Below are 14,133 nucleotides of genomic sequence, written 5' to 3' on the forward strand. Positions count from 1 at the left end.
TCTCCCCTGTTTTATAATCTAGTCTCAGAAAATTAGAGGCATATTATATATGTGTTTTTTGTCTTGGATATAATTGTAGCCTGATTAATTTGTCCCATGTATTTTATCACCCTTTTGTTGAAATTGGAAGCAGAAGGGTGGAAGTGCTGTGGTAATCAACCAGAGTACCAACTCCATTGAAACAGACAGAATATCAGAGGAGATCATTTTCTTGTTCCTCAAGCTAACATTACATTATAACCACCAAGTTTGGGAGATTAAAATCCCATCAATCAACATCTAAACCAGTGTGCTTTCCTTCCACTTCAGTCTTTTTCCTACATCCTTCAATACAGCATCATGAAGGCCAATCTCAGAAATGGGCAGCCCTTTTATTTGCTCCTACTTTTTCCAGTTCTTTTTTTGCTAGTGGAATGAGTTATCATATTCATGGGCAATAAAGCACTGGGACCTCCAAAACAATCAGTCAATTTTATCCCAAGGCTGGGGGGTCATTCTCTGCCTTTCCTTTTGCAGGTTCAGAAAACGCTTTCTAAATCAAATTTTGCGGTTAATGATTAGGATGGGAAGTGGCTCTCAAACAGTGCTGTCTTGAAACTACTAGCCGGCGTCATTTACTAAGTAATTAATGTTTTAACTAACGAAACATGTGGATTAAGATAATGACCCCTTGGCTGTATATCAAATCAATTCCATGGTTTTCAGGTTTCGCTTTTGCTGTTCGTGTGGATTGTTTGGTGGACTTCTCTTGTTTGGTTGTCGAGAATCAGGGAGAAAAGGAAAAAGAGAGGAGATTTTTAAATTTTGGGTTATGTTATAAGGACGGTGGAGCCAAATCATATTCACCAAAACCAAATTTAGGTGGTGCTTGTTAGGTACTTAGAAGCTGCAGCTTGCTTTGTCATGTTCGTCTCCGTTACACATATGATATGGTACTTCTTGAGATTGAGATCTTTGAATCTAATGAGATAAAGTAAAGGGTACGTTCTTTTTCTTCTTTCAAACCCAAGGGAGGGTTAGTCGTTATTCGTTCCAAAATCGAAAATGTATTCCTGACTCGAGTAACATACAATCCTTCGAACTTACATCCACTATATCTTGAGCTAGCCTATTCATTATGGAGAATCAATGCTTCGAGCTGAATAGAGGTTACTTTCGGCACCTGGCCTTCTACGGCGTCCCAAAATGGGCGTTATGGCAAAGAACACGAAGAAAACAAGAGAAATTTGTCCAATAGTAACGAACGGTGTCGTAGCACCTTTTTCACATAGAGCAAGCAGTATTATAAATCACAGGGGGAAATCTACTCTAGGTAGACATTGTCGTACTACCTTGAAAGTATTGTGGAGCGAGAAAAGCCCATTGTAATTTCACATTATAGTAGAACCTACGATTGCAAAAGACTAGAAGTATCTCAAGTTTGAGACGAACGAGTATAAACTCTAGCGTTAAAATTTCATTACTTATCTGTGATGTACTTCGTTCTCTTTTCCAACGAGACAATGTATGCGAGATGAAATACATTATTTTGGTAGGATTGTATATAGGAAGAAGTAGGACCCTTGTCCTTAACAAAAGAGGGCTAAAGAAAGCAAGTGAAAGAATGGGGCAGGAGGAAGCAGACAACTTGAGACAGAGCATCACAGAAAGTGATGCCTTTTCTACTTTGGCCTCAAAAACCATTGCCAAACTGTGCTGTTGGCCCTCTACCTTTATGCTGAGAATTATGTGGTGGCTGCTGCTACTTAAACTACTATTGCAATTAAACTTTTGTACTTGAACATTAATTTTCAGCCACTTTTAATTAATCAACTGATCAAGAAAAGGAACCGACTTTCCCTTCATGTTAAACAAATTATTCTCTTGCTTTAACTGGGTTGAGTTCATCTGTTCATAGTACAATTCCTTTTTAATATTAAATGAATCATACCCAAATATTTTTAATGTGACTTTATTCTTGGCTGGCAATACGGTTGAAAATCAAGTGTCTCACTCTCACTCTTTGAATTATTGAAAATCTTATGTTATTTGAAATTTTATTATTTACTGTAGTATTTGTTAGGTTCAAAGAGTAATTTAAAAAATAAATCTGATTTATAGAGGGATTATGGAAAAAGAGAATTTATCCTCTGGAGATATTTACAAAGAAAAGAAAAGGCAGAAACTTGTCCTCTATTTTGGGTCTTTAGAAATTGAGTGTGGAAGAAGGAAAGTTTACACCTTTTGAAAGTGGTCCTTTTCTGGGCCTTAAAAAAGTTAAAACATTATGCACAATTGCTGCTTACCCTATATTTACATATTTTCCCTTCTTATAAAATGGCAAATCTCTCCAATTTTCAGCCCAAAATTAGTGTATTAATCGAGATGTTGCCCTTAATTATATACTCAAATCTGATTTGATACTGATGCCATAACTAATAATTAAAAATGTCTCGATTAATTGCATCTCTATAAATGCTATTGTCCTACCTCAAGAACGTTTCTCTCTAAAACTTTTTAGTGGACTTTAGATTTGCATCCTTATTGAACTGACTCTTCATTTCTATTTAATTTATACTGTCACCATTTGAATTTGAGGTTAAGTTTCCATGATATGAAAAAATTATGGGTGTTTATGTTGAATTATGTCAAGGACCGAATGTCGACCACTCCTCACCCGGACGAACTAGGATGGAGCAAGCTATGCAATGAAAAATCTATGCAAAAAGAACCAACAACAACATTCTGAAGTTTAAGTAAGTCTAAACTCGAGCTGGGCAAATCAAACAAAATAGTGTACCTGAAAAAGAGGGCTGGATGTTCTTAGGCAAATGGGGAGGGTCAATCCATTATAATTGTCTCGACAAGCGGTTAGGTGATTACGAGTTGTCAGGCCAAAGTTCAACATTACCAAAGTTCAAAAACATGTCTTTATGTAGATCTTCTTAGTTACACACGAGCTTCAAATGCGCTAAGGTGTAGGTCGGAATGTATTGTTTGAATGAACAAGTTGAGAATAGATCCCCAATCTATATTGGTTGGTCCACGTGGCAGGTCGTATTTTGCCCCCAACACTTAGAAAAGTTAGTTTGCCTTTACTTCCCTTCACTTTATTGTAGGATATTTTTAGACAATACAAATTAAACTTGTGAGCGGGTAAAATTGTATTCTCAATAAAATATTTCAACATATACTAGTTTGTGTAGTATCTTATTGGTCCTATTATAATAATTAAGATATCTTTTATTTTCTCCTATTTTATACCAAGAAATTTACATATCTTTAAAAGAAGCAATCAATTCATGAGCTTCAAACAATTCAATTCAATTGAGATTCAAAATCTTTCATGATCATCATTAATAATTGTAACTTATAAGTTTCCCTAGCTTTCAGCATTGAGACACCTTTAACTTTCATAATATATATAGAAAACACTCTCTTTCCCCTTCCATTTTAATATATAAGTTAGTTAGTAATGGATTTTCTCATTAATAATCACAATTAACCACCAACAGTTCTTTCAGAATAAAGCAAACTTCATAGCGATCATCCAAGTTGGAAGAAGAAGCTATTCATGGAAGTTGGAACAATTAATAAATCTTTATACCTCATCAATAATCACATGTTGCACCCAACCCTTTAGTTAGTCAATAATATATTTATTATAAGTGCGACACCTATGTATATATTTTTGTCAATATCTTCTCGATTAAAAGAGAGAATCTCTTTGTACAAAAAAAAAATCGAAAAAAAGAGTGAATCTCCTTTAATTAAAAAATAAAAACGAAATCTCTAGGGGCCTATTTAGTATCTTTCATGTCTTTTGTTTTCAGTTGTCAGAGAAATACATATGTTGGATAACTGTCCAAGTTTCTTATTTCTTGTTTTTTTCCAAATAAATAAAACGTAACATATTTAATATTTAATTTAAAATTTTAATTTTCATATAAACTTTCATTTAAAAAAAGTTAAATGGTAAAGAACAACAAACAAAAAAATAAAGTGTTATCAAACATATTTATGATATGTTTCTTTTTCAGTTGAAAAGGTAATAAACAATAAATAGTTACCCAATTTTACTTTTCTTTAATAAAAAATAAAAATAAAAAATAAAAAATAAAAAATAAAAACATTACTTTTTTTTTTTAATACAACAAATGTAGCAATAGTTTGAGGGATTGAACCTCGGACTTCTAAGGTAAGATACCTTAATTAACTATTAAGCTGCGTTTATGTTGACACAAAAATGTTACCTAACAAACCATAATTAATTTGATAGTGTGAGATTCATAATTAGATATTAGAGGGTTTGTTACATAAATGTTTGAGTTTGGAAGAAGTTCTTAAATTAGAAATGAAAATAAATGTTCACAGAATTTTCAACCAGAAAGCTTAGGATTATATGAGAGAAATAGAGATTAATTTAAAATTAATAAACTTTTGGTTGATTGCTTTTATGAAAAGGTGGAATGTTTGGTTTAGCATTTTGGTAATTGCTTATAATATAATAATGCTAATTAATATGACTAATTTGCTAAGTAAACCATATATTTAATTAGAAATTAATCAACCCTTTTCTTTAATGACATTCCTTTTGCTTTCCCAATCGTGTGCCTTAATCATTTATAAAAGTAATATTGGGTTAAAAGTAAAGGGGAAAAAAGAAAAGAAAAAAAAAAAAGGCTAAAAGGACTCGCTCCTTCTCAAGCAAACCATATTTTACACTAAGCCATATGTTATTATTATTTATCATCATTATTACGGAAGGAAACCGTTTAAAGATATTATGCTTTTTAATTCGAATAATGGTTCTTTTCAAAATAATTGAATTATGGTTTTTCCTTCAATTTTTTTTAATAATGGTTTTTGAAGTGAAAATGATTATTCATCTATGGTTATTTTTTGATGAATTTAATCAAATTGTTTCTTAGTTTGCACTGCTCAAAGTGCTGAAAATCCTATCTAAATGCTTTGTTTATATGTTCTCCTTCAACTCGACGAATTATAAAGATATTATATTTGTGTGACGTTGTATATCAGTCGTTTGTAGGATATATTTATTTTAGTGCTTAAAATTAATATATCCAAATATCTTGATTATATATTAATAGAGGACATAATTGAAATTTTTGGAAAAAAAAAACCAAATTATGGAGTTTCTATGGTCCTCTCTTTAAATAATTTAATGGATGAAAAAAAGTGCACATATGTCGAAATAAATAAAATTTACTGAAGTTTGACATTTGTGTTAATTTTGCTCTCCATCGTAAAAAATATTCTAAAATTAAAGCCAAAAAGTTGAGTTTGTACCATACCATCATCTATTTTAACCCTAGACATTTAATTCTATCCATTTAAATCGTACCATTTATTAAAATAATTGGTAAAATTTAAGATATTGTAGTTAGGTAGAGTTTATTTGATATCATTTCAAATTTTAATTCTTACTTTTTTAGATTCACTCAATCAAATCTGTGACATCTATATTTAATTTTTTTTAATTATGTAATTTAGTTGAAATTTTAAAATAGTATTTTTAATATTTTCATTTTTTAATTAGAAAATATAAAATTAATATTTTAAGTCATTGGACTAATTCTTTAATACTAATAAGTTTTTCTTTTTAATCTGAGATTAGTTAGATTTCTAATTAGTTGGTTAATATTCTGTATTGGAGTTGTTACTCTTGTTTGACATCTATTAATCATTTTTTTCTATTTGTGATATTTATTAACCGTTTTTCTCTTATTTGTGACATTTGTTAGTCATTTTTCTATGATGTGTGACACGTGTATAAATAGGTGTACGGTACATAATCATAAGTTATTTTACCACATTTTATCTTTTCTGTTTTGATATTTTCTAATAAAAAATTATTTAACTTTTATTAGTTGATGTGATTTTATTATAAAATATTATAATATTATTTTTTGTTAATATTAAATTAATTATTACGATAAACAAAGGTTAAGATACTATTTTAATCTATATTCTTTTAACTTTGGTTCATTTGATCCTGGATCTATTTTCAAAATGATCATTTTGGTTCTTGTAACTTTTATCCACTTTAGTCTTATATACTTTAAAACAACATTTACGAGTAACAGAATCAGTTAAAATTTATTATTATTTTAGTAAAAAAAAATAATATTAGCACACCATTATAGCTAATACATTTATAATTAGTTAGAAATAAGAAAATAATAGTTTAGTAATGGTAATGTATCCCATTTCTATTTCTATTTCAAATAGTTTTAACAAACAACATCAAATTTCTGATTCTGATTTCTGAGTTCGAAATTTAAGTGTTTTATTATTTAAATTTTGTATGATCTATTAATTTTGAGAAGATATTAATTGTTGAGATACGATTCAAGATTAGGGTTTAATTTAATGAAAACAAAAGTTGAAAGTTAAAATTAGCATCCATAGAAATTGTATTTTTCCACAACTAAATTACACTAAATACATAATTTAGTCCAGGGCTTACTGTTTTATAATTTATTAGGAAAAAAAAGCTATTAGTTTTTAATAAAGACAATGTAATAATTTAATAGTAGGAATCGACAAATATTTTTATAAAAGTTTAGGATCAAAATACTGGATTAACACATCAAGTAATTTATCGAAGCATTAGCAATCTCAAATATCGAAGTCAGTACTTTAACCTAAAGAAAATATAGATGGACTTTCATCCAAACTACACTACTCTCATTTTTCTCTCTTGTTATATTCTAAATCTTGAGATTTTTGTATAATTAATTTCGATTTTCGTCAAGGCATTGTCACATCGGGAGAATGAAATCACTTGCAATAAAAAAAAATTTCTTTTTTATTTTGTGGATGGGAATTAATTTTGATGATTTGACCACCGCACCACCCCATATAAAAGTCGTTACATGCTTGGTACTATATAGCGTTTTATCTTGGAACATCTCAACAATCTAAACCTTATTATGCCCTATCACCAACTAGACAATGATGTTGTGGAAATTTTTAGATTCTATAAATGTTTCTTTCCCTACCAAATGTAATTTTAAGTATATTTATATAAAAATAATATCCCTCTTTCTTTAATTATTTTTATCTATAGTTTCGTTAAATGAACTCCAAACTTGATATTAAAATATAATTTTAGAAGTTGATATTAGCTGAAAAATGAGCCATGGACATGGAGTGCGCAGGCTATATACACGTGGCAGTGGAGACCAACTCCACTGCGAACATATGACCAACGGAAGAAGTAACGTCAAAATGGCAGTGGTGTATAGGCGGCCTCGCAACGCTTGCAACAAGATCAAGGTGGTACGTAATGGCGACAACACAACGCACTAAGAATGTTCCTTAACAACTCGCCAATGGCCGTATACGAATGGGGCTCACCATACCCCACCTAACCAAATAAGTAAAAAATTTGTCACTCACTCAATATGCTAAGTGTTTTTCATTACTTCGTCTCTTTCGATTTATTAATTTGATCATCTGAAGACCTTAGGTAGGGCACTACAAGATTTGCAGAATGACTTGTTCGATAGTCTCATGGAAGGACATGCACTAGTCTGAAAATTTTGAATTAAATTAAATTTATATCGATAAAATATTAATTTCAGTAATCTATTTTTTTTTTTTTAGAGAATGAATTATTTTTGTCTCCCCAAGTTTGAGGATGAAAATGAGAATTTATACCGTTGGTTTACTTTTTTTGGCTAGGAATTAGCATAAGTTTACTTGAAAAACAAACACGGGATATTTGTGAATGGATTTTATTGTACATTTGTCAGAATTTTGTGTAACGTCTCTTCCAAGGTTCAATGACCTCACCTTCACTTTAGTCTCTATTTTTCCAGCCCCCCAAAGACGCGCCTCGCGTGGGCACCACGACCCAACCAAATCATCCGTTGATTCCCATAAATACCCCTGGTCTGAATACGTTGCTGTAGTTTAACGCGAGTACTGGGAATCCAAACGAACTCCGCGAGTACAGGATTCTCTGTTAACGAATTGATAGAAGCTGCAAACAGGGTGCTAAGGGAAACGGTTATGCTCCTAAATCTCGCCTACACCAACTCCCATTCTCCGTCGCCGGCCAACTGTTACGATCACCGTCCCCGTTCCTTAAATTCTCTCCTAATTACATTTACCCGCCATTAATTCTCCTAAACCCACTCTCACTGCGCATCTCTCTCCTCTAATTCTCCCCCGGAGTCCTTTTTTTTTCTTCCTTTCCTCTTATAGCTGGCCTTGAAGATCCTTCGCTCTTGTTTATGGCGGAATCTTTGAAACATAGTTAGGGTTTGTGGAATGGGAGGTGGATTTGTTTCTGAATGCGAGCAATGGTAGCTGCCGTATCAACGACGCTAAACCCCAAGGATGCCGCCCAGAAAGGGCCTCATCTTCATCCTACGCGACAGAATTCGACGAGAATTCCTCTATTTCCGTCCGAGTCCGACAATGCAATCGATCCGCGCAAGCCGAAAGCTCGGGAAGTCACTTCTCGATTCATGCCCTCCTCGAACTCCTCTTCCTCGGTCTCGGTTACGAAACGGTCTCCTTCTCCTTCAGTCTCTAGAACTTCCGGTTTAGCCGCTACGCCGGCTCAGAGTGGTCCGTCGCTCAACAAGCGTTCGGTATCGGTGGACCGAAGAAGAGTTGCGGCTCCTAGTCCTAGGCCTCATTCTCTGGATTTCAGGACTGGGAATGATAATTGTGGCCTGGGCGATGTGCCTGTCTCTCAGAAGTTATTGCTTACTTCTACGAGGAGTTTATCTGTTTCATTCCAGGGCGAGTCCTTCTCTCTGCAAGTTTGTAAGGCGAAGGCGGCTCCTTCACCAGGTGTGAGAAAGGGTACGCCTGAACGGAGGAAGTCGACGACGCCAGCGAGAGGCGGCGGTGTTGGGGACAAAACAGAGAACTCGAAGCTTGTTATGGATCAGCATAGATGGCCCAGTAGGTTGAGGCAGGCTAATTTTATGAGCAGGAGTTTGGATTGTGAGGACATAGCCGAGAGGAAGAGGATTAGTGGTGGATCTGCGAATGTGGTTAGGCAGTTGCAGAATTCGATGGCTCAGGGGAGAGCTTCCTTTGATGGAGTTTTGAGCTCAGATTCTGTAAATGGAGGACTGGAGAAGGCGGCCGAACATGTTGTCGACGGAAATTCAGCAATTGTATCTGATAATTCCAATACAGTGTCCTCTGATTCTGATAGCGTCTCTTCAGGTAGCAATTCTGGAGCTCAAGAGTATAGTCCTGGCGAAGGACAGGGGCAGCGGGGACCTCGCGGGATTGTAGTGCCGGCCAGATTTTGGCAGGAGACAAACAACCGGTTGCGGCGCGAAAATGGTTCGCCACTGTCCAAAAATGTCGGGGTAAGAACGTTAGCTCCTTCCAAGGTTACCGCGCCAAAGAAGTTTGCAATTGATAGTCCCACATCATCTCCACGCGAAGTTGCCAATAGCAGAGGACAATTATCTCCCATTTGCGGTTCCCTTATGCCTGTGTCACCAAGTAGGCTTTTAGCATCATCCACAGCACCCCGGGTGAGGAATGCTGTGGGAAGTACACCTCTTAACAGTTTGAGCAACATGCCATTATCAATGACAAGTTTTGTTGCTGATGCTCGGAGGGGGAAGATTGCGGAGAACCGGATAGTAGATGCACATTTATTGAGGCTCTTACATAACCGGCTCTTGCAATGGCGTTTTGTAAACGCCCGAGCAGATGCTGCCCAATCCGGCCTCAGGTTGAACGCAGAGGTAGGCTTCGCTTCTTCTCCCTCGTGCGATAAGTTGCTCCTTTGAGCTAAAAACCCTGTTATCTTTTTTTATTTTGAGTTTTGGGGGAGGGGTTGTTGGCCTTTTCTTTGGGGTTTTCTTTTTAAAGGATTTTTTTTTAAAATTATATTCTGTTCCATGTTCTTTTGGTCGCAAATCTATGGATGCTGGTAAGTTGACCGTTCAACAATGGTTGGGTTTTATTGTCTCTTTATTTTTTCCATGGTTGAATAATTCAAGGAATATTACTTAGAGTTACATTGGTATATTTGCACAGAGAAGCCTGTATAACGCATGGCTGAGTAGCTCAAAGCTTCGTGAATCTGTTAGAACAAAGAGATCGGAGTTGCAGTCATTGAAGCAAAAACTAATTTTAACGTCCATCCTCAGCTGGCAAGTAAGACTAATATTCTATTTTTCCTTCTTCATTTTTTGCCAGCGTCATCTAATGTATTCTGTAGTTTTTAAAGAAATTTGCTCTCCCTCTCTCATCTTCTTCTTCTTCTTCTTCTTCTTCTTCTTCTTTTTTATGGAAGTTGCTTTTGGACGTTCATATTATGCTATTTTAGCTATTTTTTATTGCTTTGTCAATTCTGAAGCTATGGAAGCATCCCCACCTACATTTATAGTATTTATTGGAACTGGGTTGTTAGGAAATGGCTCTAAAGTGTTTTTGTAAGATTATCCGCCAAAGTTACTATTATTACTTCATTTCCTAAACTAGACCCAAACTTTACCCTTTACCGGTTCTTTGCTTGAATTTCTTTTCAACAGTGGCTAATACTGTTAGGATTATGTGAGGCAAGACTTGGGATTTCAGTTCTGCAAATGTTGTTTTTTCTGCTTTCTGTCTTGCTCTTGTCTGATTTACCACTGTTTCGTGAGAATAGATGTCGCATTTGGAAGAGTGGGATCGACTGGATCAAGACTTCTTCAACTCTCTATCAGGTGTTACTGAAGCTTTGAGGGCGAGTACCCTTCGCCTACCAGTTGTTGGAGCAGCAAAGGTGAAGTTTGTGTTATTGTCTGTGAGGGGGGGTTAGTTGGCTATGTGGTTGGCCATTCCATTGATTTGACTGTCTTAATTAGTTTTCTTGATATTCCTTTTCCTTTATACTACAGGCGGAAGTCCAAGGTATTAAGGATGCAATTTCTTCAGCCGTTGATGTGCTGCAGACAATGGCATCATCAATTTGCTTTCTATTATCAAAGGTGATGATCGTCATTTTTTAATGTTTCCATTTTCTTATTATAGATTTTGGAGCTGTAAAATTTTGCTAGTTTATATGTTAAATTTGTTCCCATAGCTTCTTGGGATAAGCATGGTTCAAGGGATTCTACATGATGCTTGCACATTTGATACTTTGAAATCATATGATAGTCATGTTTGATGAGAATAAGATTTCAGGGAAAAAACCAGAGAATTGTAGATCGTTCTTTTAAAATTTATCCATATAAATAGGATATGAACGACCTTACTTGAACCTAATCTGTTCGTTGTACTACTATGTCCTTGAATTCTATGATAGGATAGGATCTTTTTTCTCTTTTTCTTTTGATGAATAATTCATTAAACAAGAAAAGGTTACACTAGAAGGAAAGAGGAAGATAAGAAACCTACCCAAGTATTTGGCCAAGGAGCTGCAAAAAGAAGCTAAAAACAAGCCAGCCCCAAAATTTCCTAAGCATATCTGTACTTCAATTTTTTAGTTCATAGTAATAGCTTGACTATCATTAAACCAAAGGATCCTTGCTTTTTCCCCAATGGAAAACCAGTCAGCAGTTAAGTAAGGAGGTTAGAGAATGCATCGGTTATTGCATCAAGATATCCCAAAAGTGATGAACAACAGCCTCCATAGGACTCTAGAAAATGGGCTTCATAATTAGATGCTCCATTTAAGAATGCTAATATTAGATCAACTGGGCAGATCTTTATCAGATAGGGAGTTGGAGGATATGGCTTCTCTTGTGGGATATCCTGCGACATGTGGTTTGCCAACAAAAACATGCAGGATAACAGTTGGTGAAAGCTCAACCACTTGGGGATTTTTTATTGAAGATCTAAAGGAAACCTTTTGATAAAATGCAAGAATATTATGGAGGGGTCAGTTCTTCAATATCCGAAGATTCATAATTTTCAAGAAAGTGAGGCACTGAGGTTCTTCATTTGGTCACTTTACCTTGGGAAAGTCAATTTTGGTGATTTTATCCAAAAGGAAAACCCTAATCTGGCAAATTCTCCCTGCTACTGCAGCCTATGTAGGAAGATATGAAAGCTTAGAATCTTTTGTTTTTCAGCTGCAAGTGGCCCAGTGCGCCCCCCCCCCCCCCCCCCCCCCCCCCAATAATAAATAAATAAGTGATCTGCTCGATGAATATTTAGTATGTTATGTAGTGGTGTATTTAGTTGATAATTTCTGAGCAAAGTATCTAGAGTGGTGGACAGACGGTAGAGGGCTTTTCTCCTCTCCCTTTTTGCTTCAATTGCAGTTTCTTACACTAAGATTTTCTTAACTACTCTTCTTTTGAATTACATACTAATAATTATAGAGCCTTTTGTAATCCCCTCTTGGAAGGGTACGAGAGTCTGTACTTTAGGAACATTTTGCTGCTATCGGACCAGGGTAGTAAGCCTTTTAGGAAGGATTTCTATATTGGGAGTAAGGTGATGTTTCAGGATAGATTTACCAGAAAGTTTCTCCAATTTTATCGAGGCTCCAAAATTCTGTTCTTGATGGCCCTATTTTGTCCTGAAACCATGCACCACTTAACAGCTTCTCATTTTTTAACGAGAAAAGGTGTTCCAACTAATCAAATATTCTTTCTTAGATCTTGTATGGCTTCAACTGCATGTCAGGTTTGATCATAGAACACAAACTATAAAATACAACTTCATTAGGAAACTTAAGAATGATACAGCCCTAATTCAAACTTTCAAGAGGTCTGATCCCTCCATGTAGTTTTCCATCTTTTTCTTTATAAAGCTACGTAACCATAAGCTTACTAAAGAAACCACAGTAAACCACCACCCTTACTAATTACATGGAAAATAACTAACTGTAATAAAGCATAAATCCAACTCAAATAAAATATAAAACACAGTAGAATTCTAAGTTTTGCAGTTCTGTATCTCATAAGTGAAACGCACAGGAGGCCTATCATTTAGCTTTATGATATTGTGCCAATTGACATCAACAAACCAGCATTGTATTGTATAGCTAGAACTAACTCAGCTGTTGAAAAGTCGATTGGTCCCAGCTCCTAGATGTGGTTTGTGGTTCTTTCTTTTGGTGCACAGAAGGAATTTTCTTGTTCTAGTCTGACTAAATTATTGACTATGGTTCCTGGCGCTGGAAAAACGTTCAATTTCCGTTTTTACAAACATATCTATAGCATAGAACTTGTCGAGAACGATTTATTTTCCTCTTTCATTTTCTCATATGTGTGGAACAGGGATTTCTGAAATATTAACTGTTTTGGAAAATAAACCAGACATTGATGGAATTCTCATTACCACGTGTAATTTAATTTTATGTCGGCAGTAAGCTTTTTTAATGCTTGTGATGAAAATAGATTGGGAGACTTGGATTTAGGTAGTATAGATATTGCAACTCGGTTTGTATTTTTCTGTGTTTCTAAGCATATTTCATTTGATAGGTTGGGAAAGTAAACTCTCTTGTTAGCGAGCTGTCAAATGTGAGTGCAAAGGAGTGTGCTTTGCTTGAGCGGGTCAAATATCTCTTGTCTTCAATTGCTGTACTACAGGTAAATGCTTCTGTTTTGCTACTTTGTTTACACATATTTGCTGGGAAACAATGTGTCTGCACTTGCCTATTTCTTCACATTATTGTTTCTCTTTTCTCCTTAATCCCGCTCAAGACATATGTTTATATCCACGTCCATCCACACCCATACACGCACAAAATTTGGACAAGTTATTTCTTATGTACGTATTTTATGTCTGTATGTCTGCAGCTAACTATTTAATTTTTGGGAAATCAGGTGAAAGAGTGTAGCTTGCGAACTCAAATTTTACAGCAGAGATACGTACCTTCAATCTGACAACTTACATGTACAAGCTGTTGACTGTTGACTATCTGAAAGCTAACATTATAGCAGAAGATCAAAATCTTTCTTTTTTTCCGGAGGCAATAAGGACATTCTGGATGGTTGTGGCTTTCTGAAGCGGAAGAGTGTCCAAATATTTGGCTTTTGTTTATTTACAGGAAGATTGTAAGTATTGTGTTTTTGCGTGTATAGGTAGCAGCAGGGATTGTCCTTGATGTCAAATTAGTTTGTGTACAGGTCCATTCATTACAGACCAGAGGTTTTCATTTATAAAATATGGCATTGGTGTGTTTTTCCGTGCCGTCTGGTTTCTTCA

At 35.0% G+C, this 14,133-nt stretch overlaps 1 protein-coding gene across 2 annotated transcripts; it reads left to right on the plus strand.

The window, feature by feature from the left end:
• The first annotated feature begins 7,833 nt into the window (after positions 1 to 7,833).
• LOC111012834 (QWRF motif-containing protein 2) lies at positions 7,834 to 14,133 on the plus strand. 2 transcript variants are annotated; one of them, XR_015788880.1, is made up of 7 exons: positions 7,834 to 9,731; positions 10,027 to 10,146; positions 10,640 to 10,756; positions 10,872 to 10,961; positions 13,407 to 13,514; positions 13,752 to 13,982; positions 14,055 to 14,133. XR_015788880.1 is itself a non-coding variant. In XM_022287109.2 (6 exons), exons 1-6 carry the CDS (start codon positions 8,304 to 8,306, stop codon positions 13,809 to 13,811), a joined length of 1,923 nt encoding a protein of 640 aa, XP_022142801.1. In that variant the 5' UTR covers positions 7,834 to 8,303; the 3' UTR covers positions 13,812 to 14,133. The 2 variants fall into 2 exon arrangements, 1 of the variants encoding a protein (XP_022142801.1); XM_022287109.2 differs by having other exon boundaries at positions 13,752 to 14,133.

The sequence above is a fragment of the Momordica charantia genome (assembly GCF_013281855.1).
Source record: "Momordica charantia cultivar OHB3-1 chromosome 11 unlocalized genomic scaffold, Mcharantia_2.0 BLBB01000011.1, whole genome shotgun sequence".
Taxonomy (NCBI): Eukaryota; Viridiplantae; Streptophyta; class Magnoliopsida; order Cucurbitales; family Cucurbitaceae; genus Momordica; species Momordica charantia.

Bases quoted from the DNA above. Each gene is read 5' to 3' on its own strand.
- LOC111012834 (XM_022287109.2), top strand. From the start codon at position 8,304: ATGCGAGCAATGGTAGCTGCCGTATCAACGACGCTAAACCCCAAGGAT. The intron at 10,147-10,639 runs GTAAGACTAATA...TCGTGAGAATAG, and splicing joins CGTCCATCCTCAGCTGGCAA to ATGTCGCATTTGGAAGAGTG. The intron at 10,962-13,406 runs GTGATGATCGTC...TTCATTTGATAG, and splicing joins TTTGCTTTCTATTATCAAAG to GTTGGGAAAGTAAACTCTCT.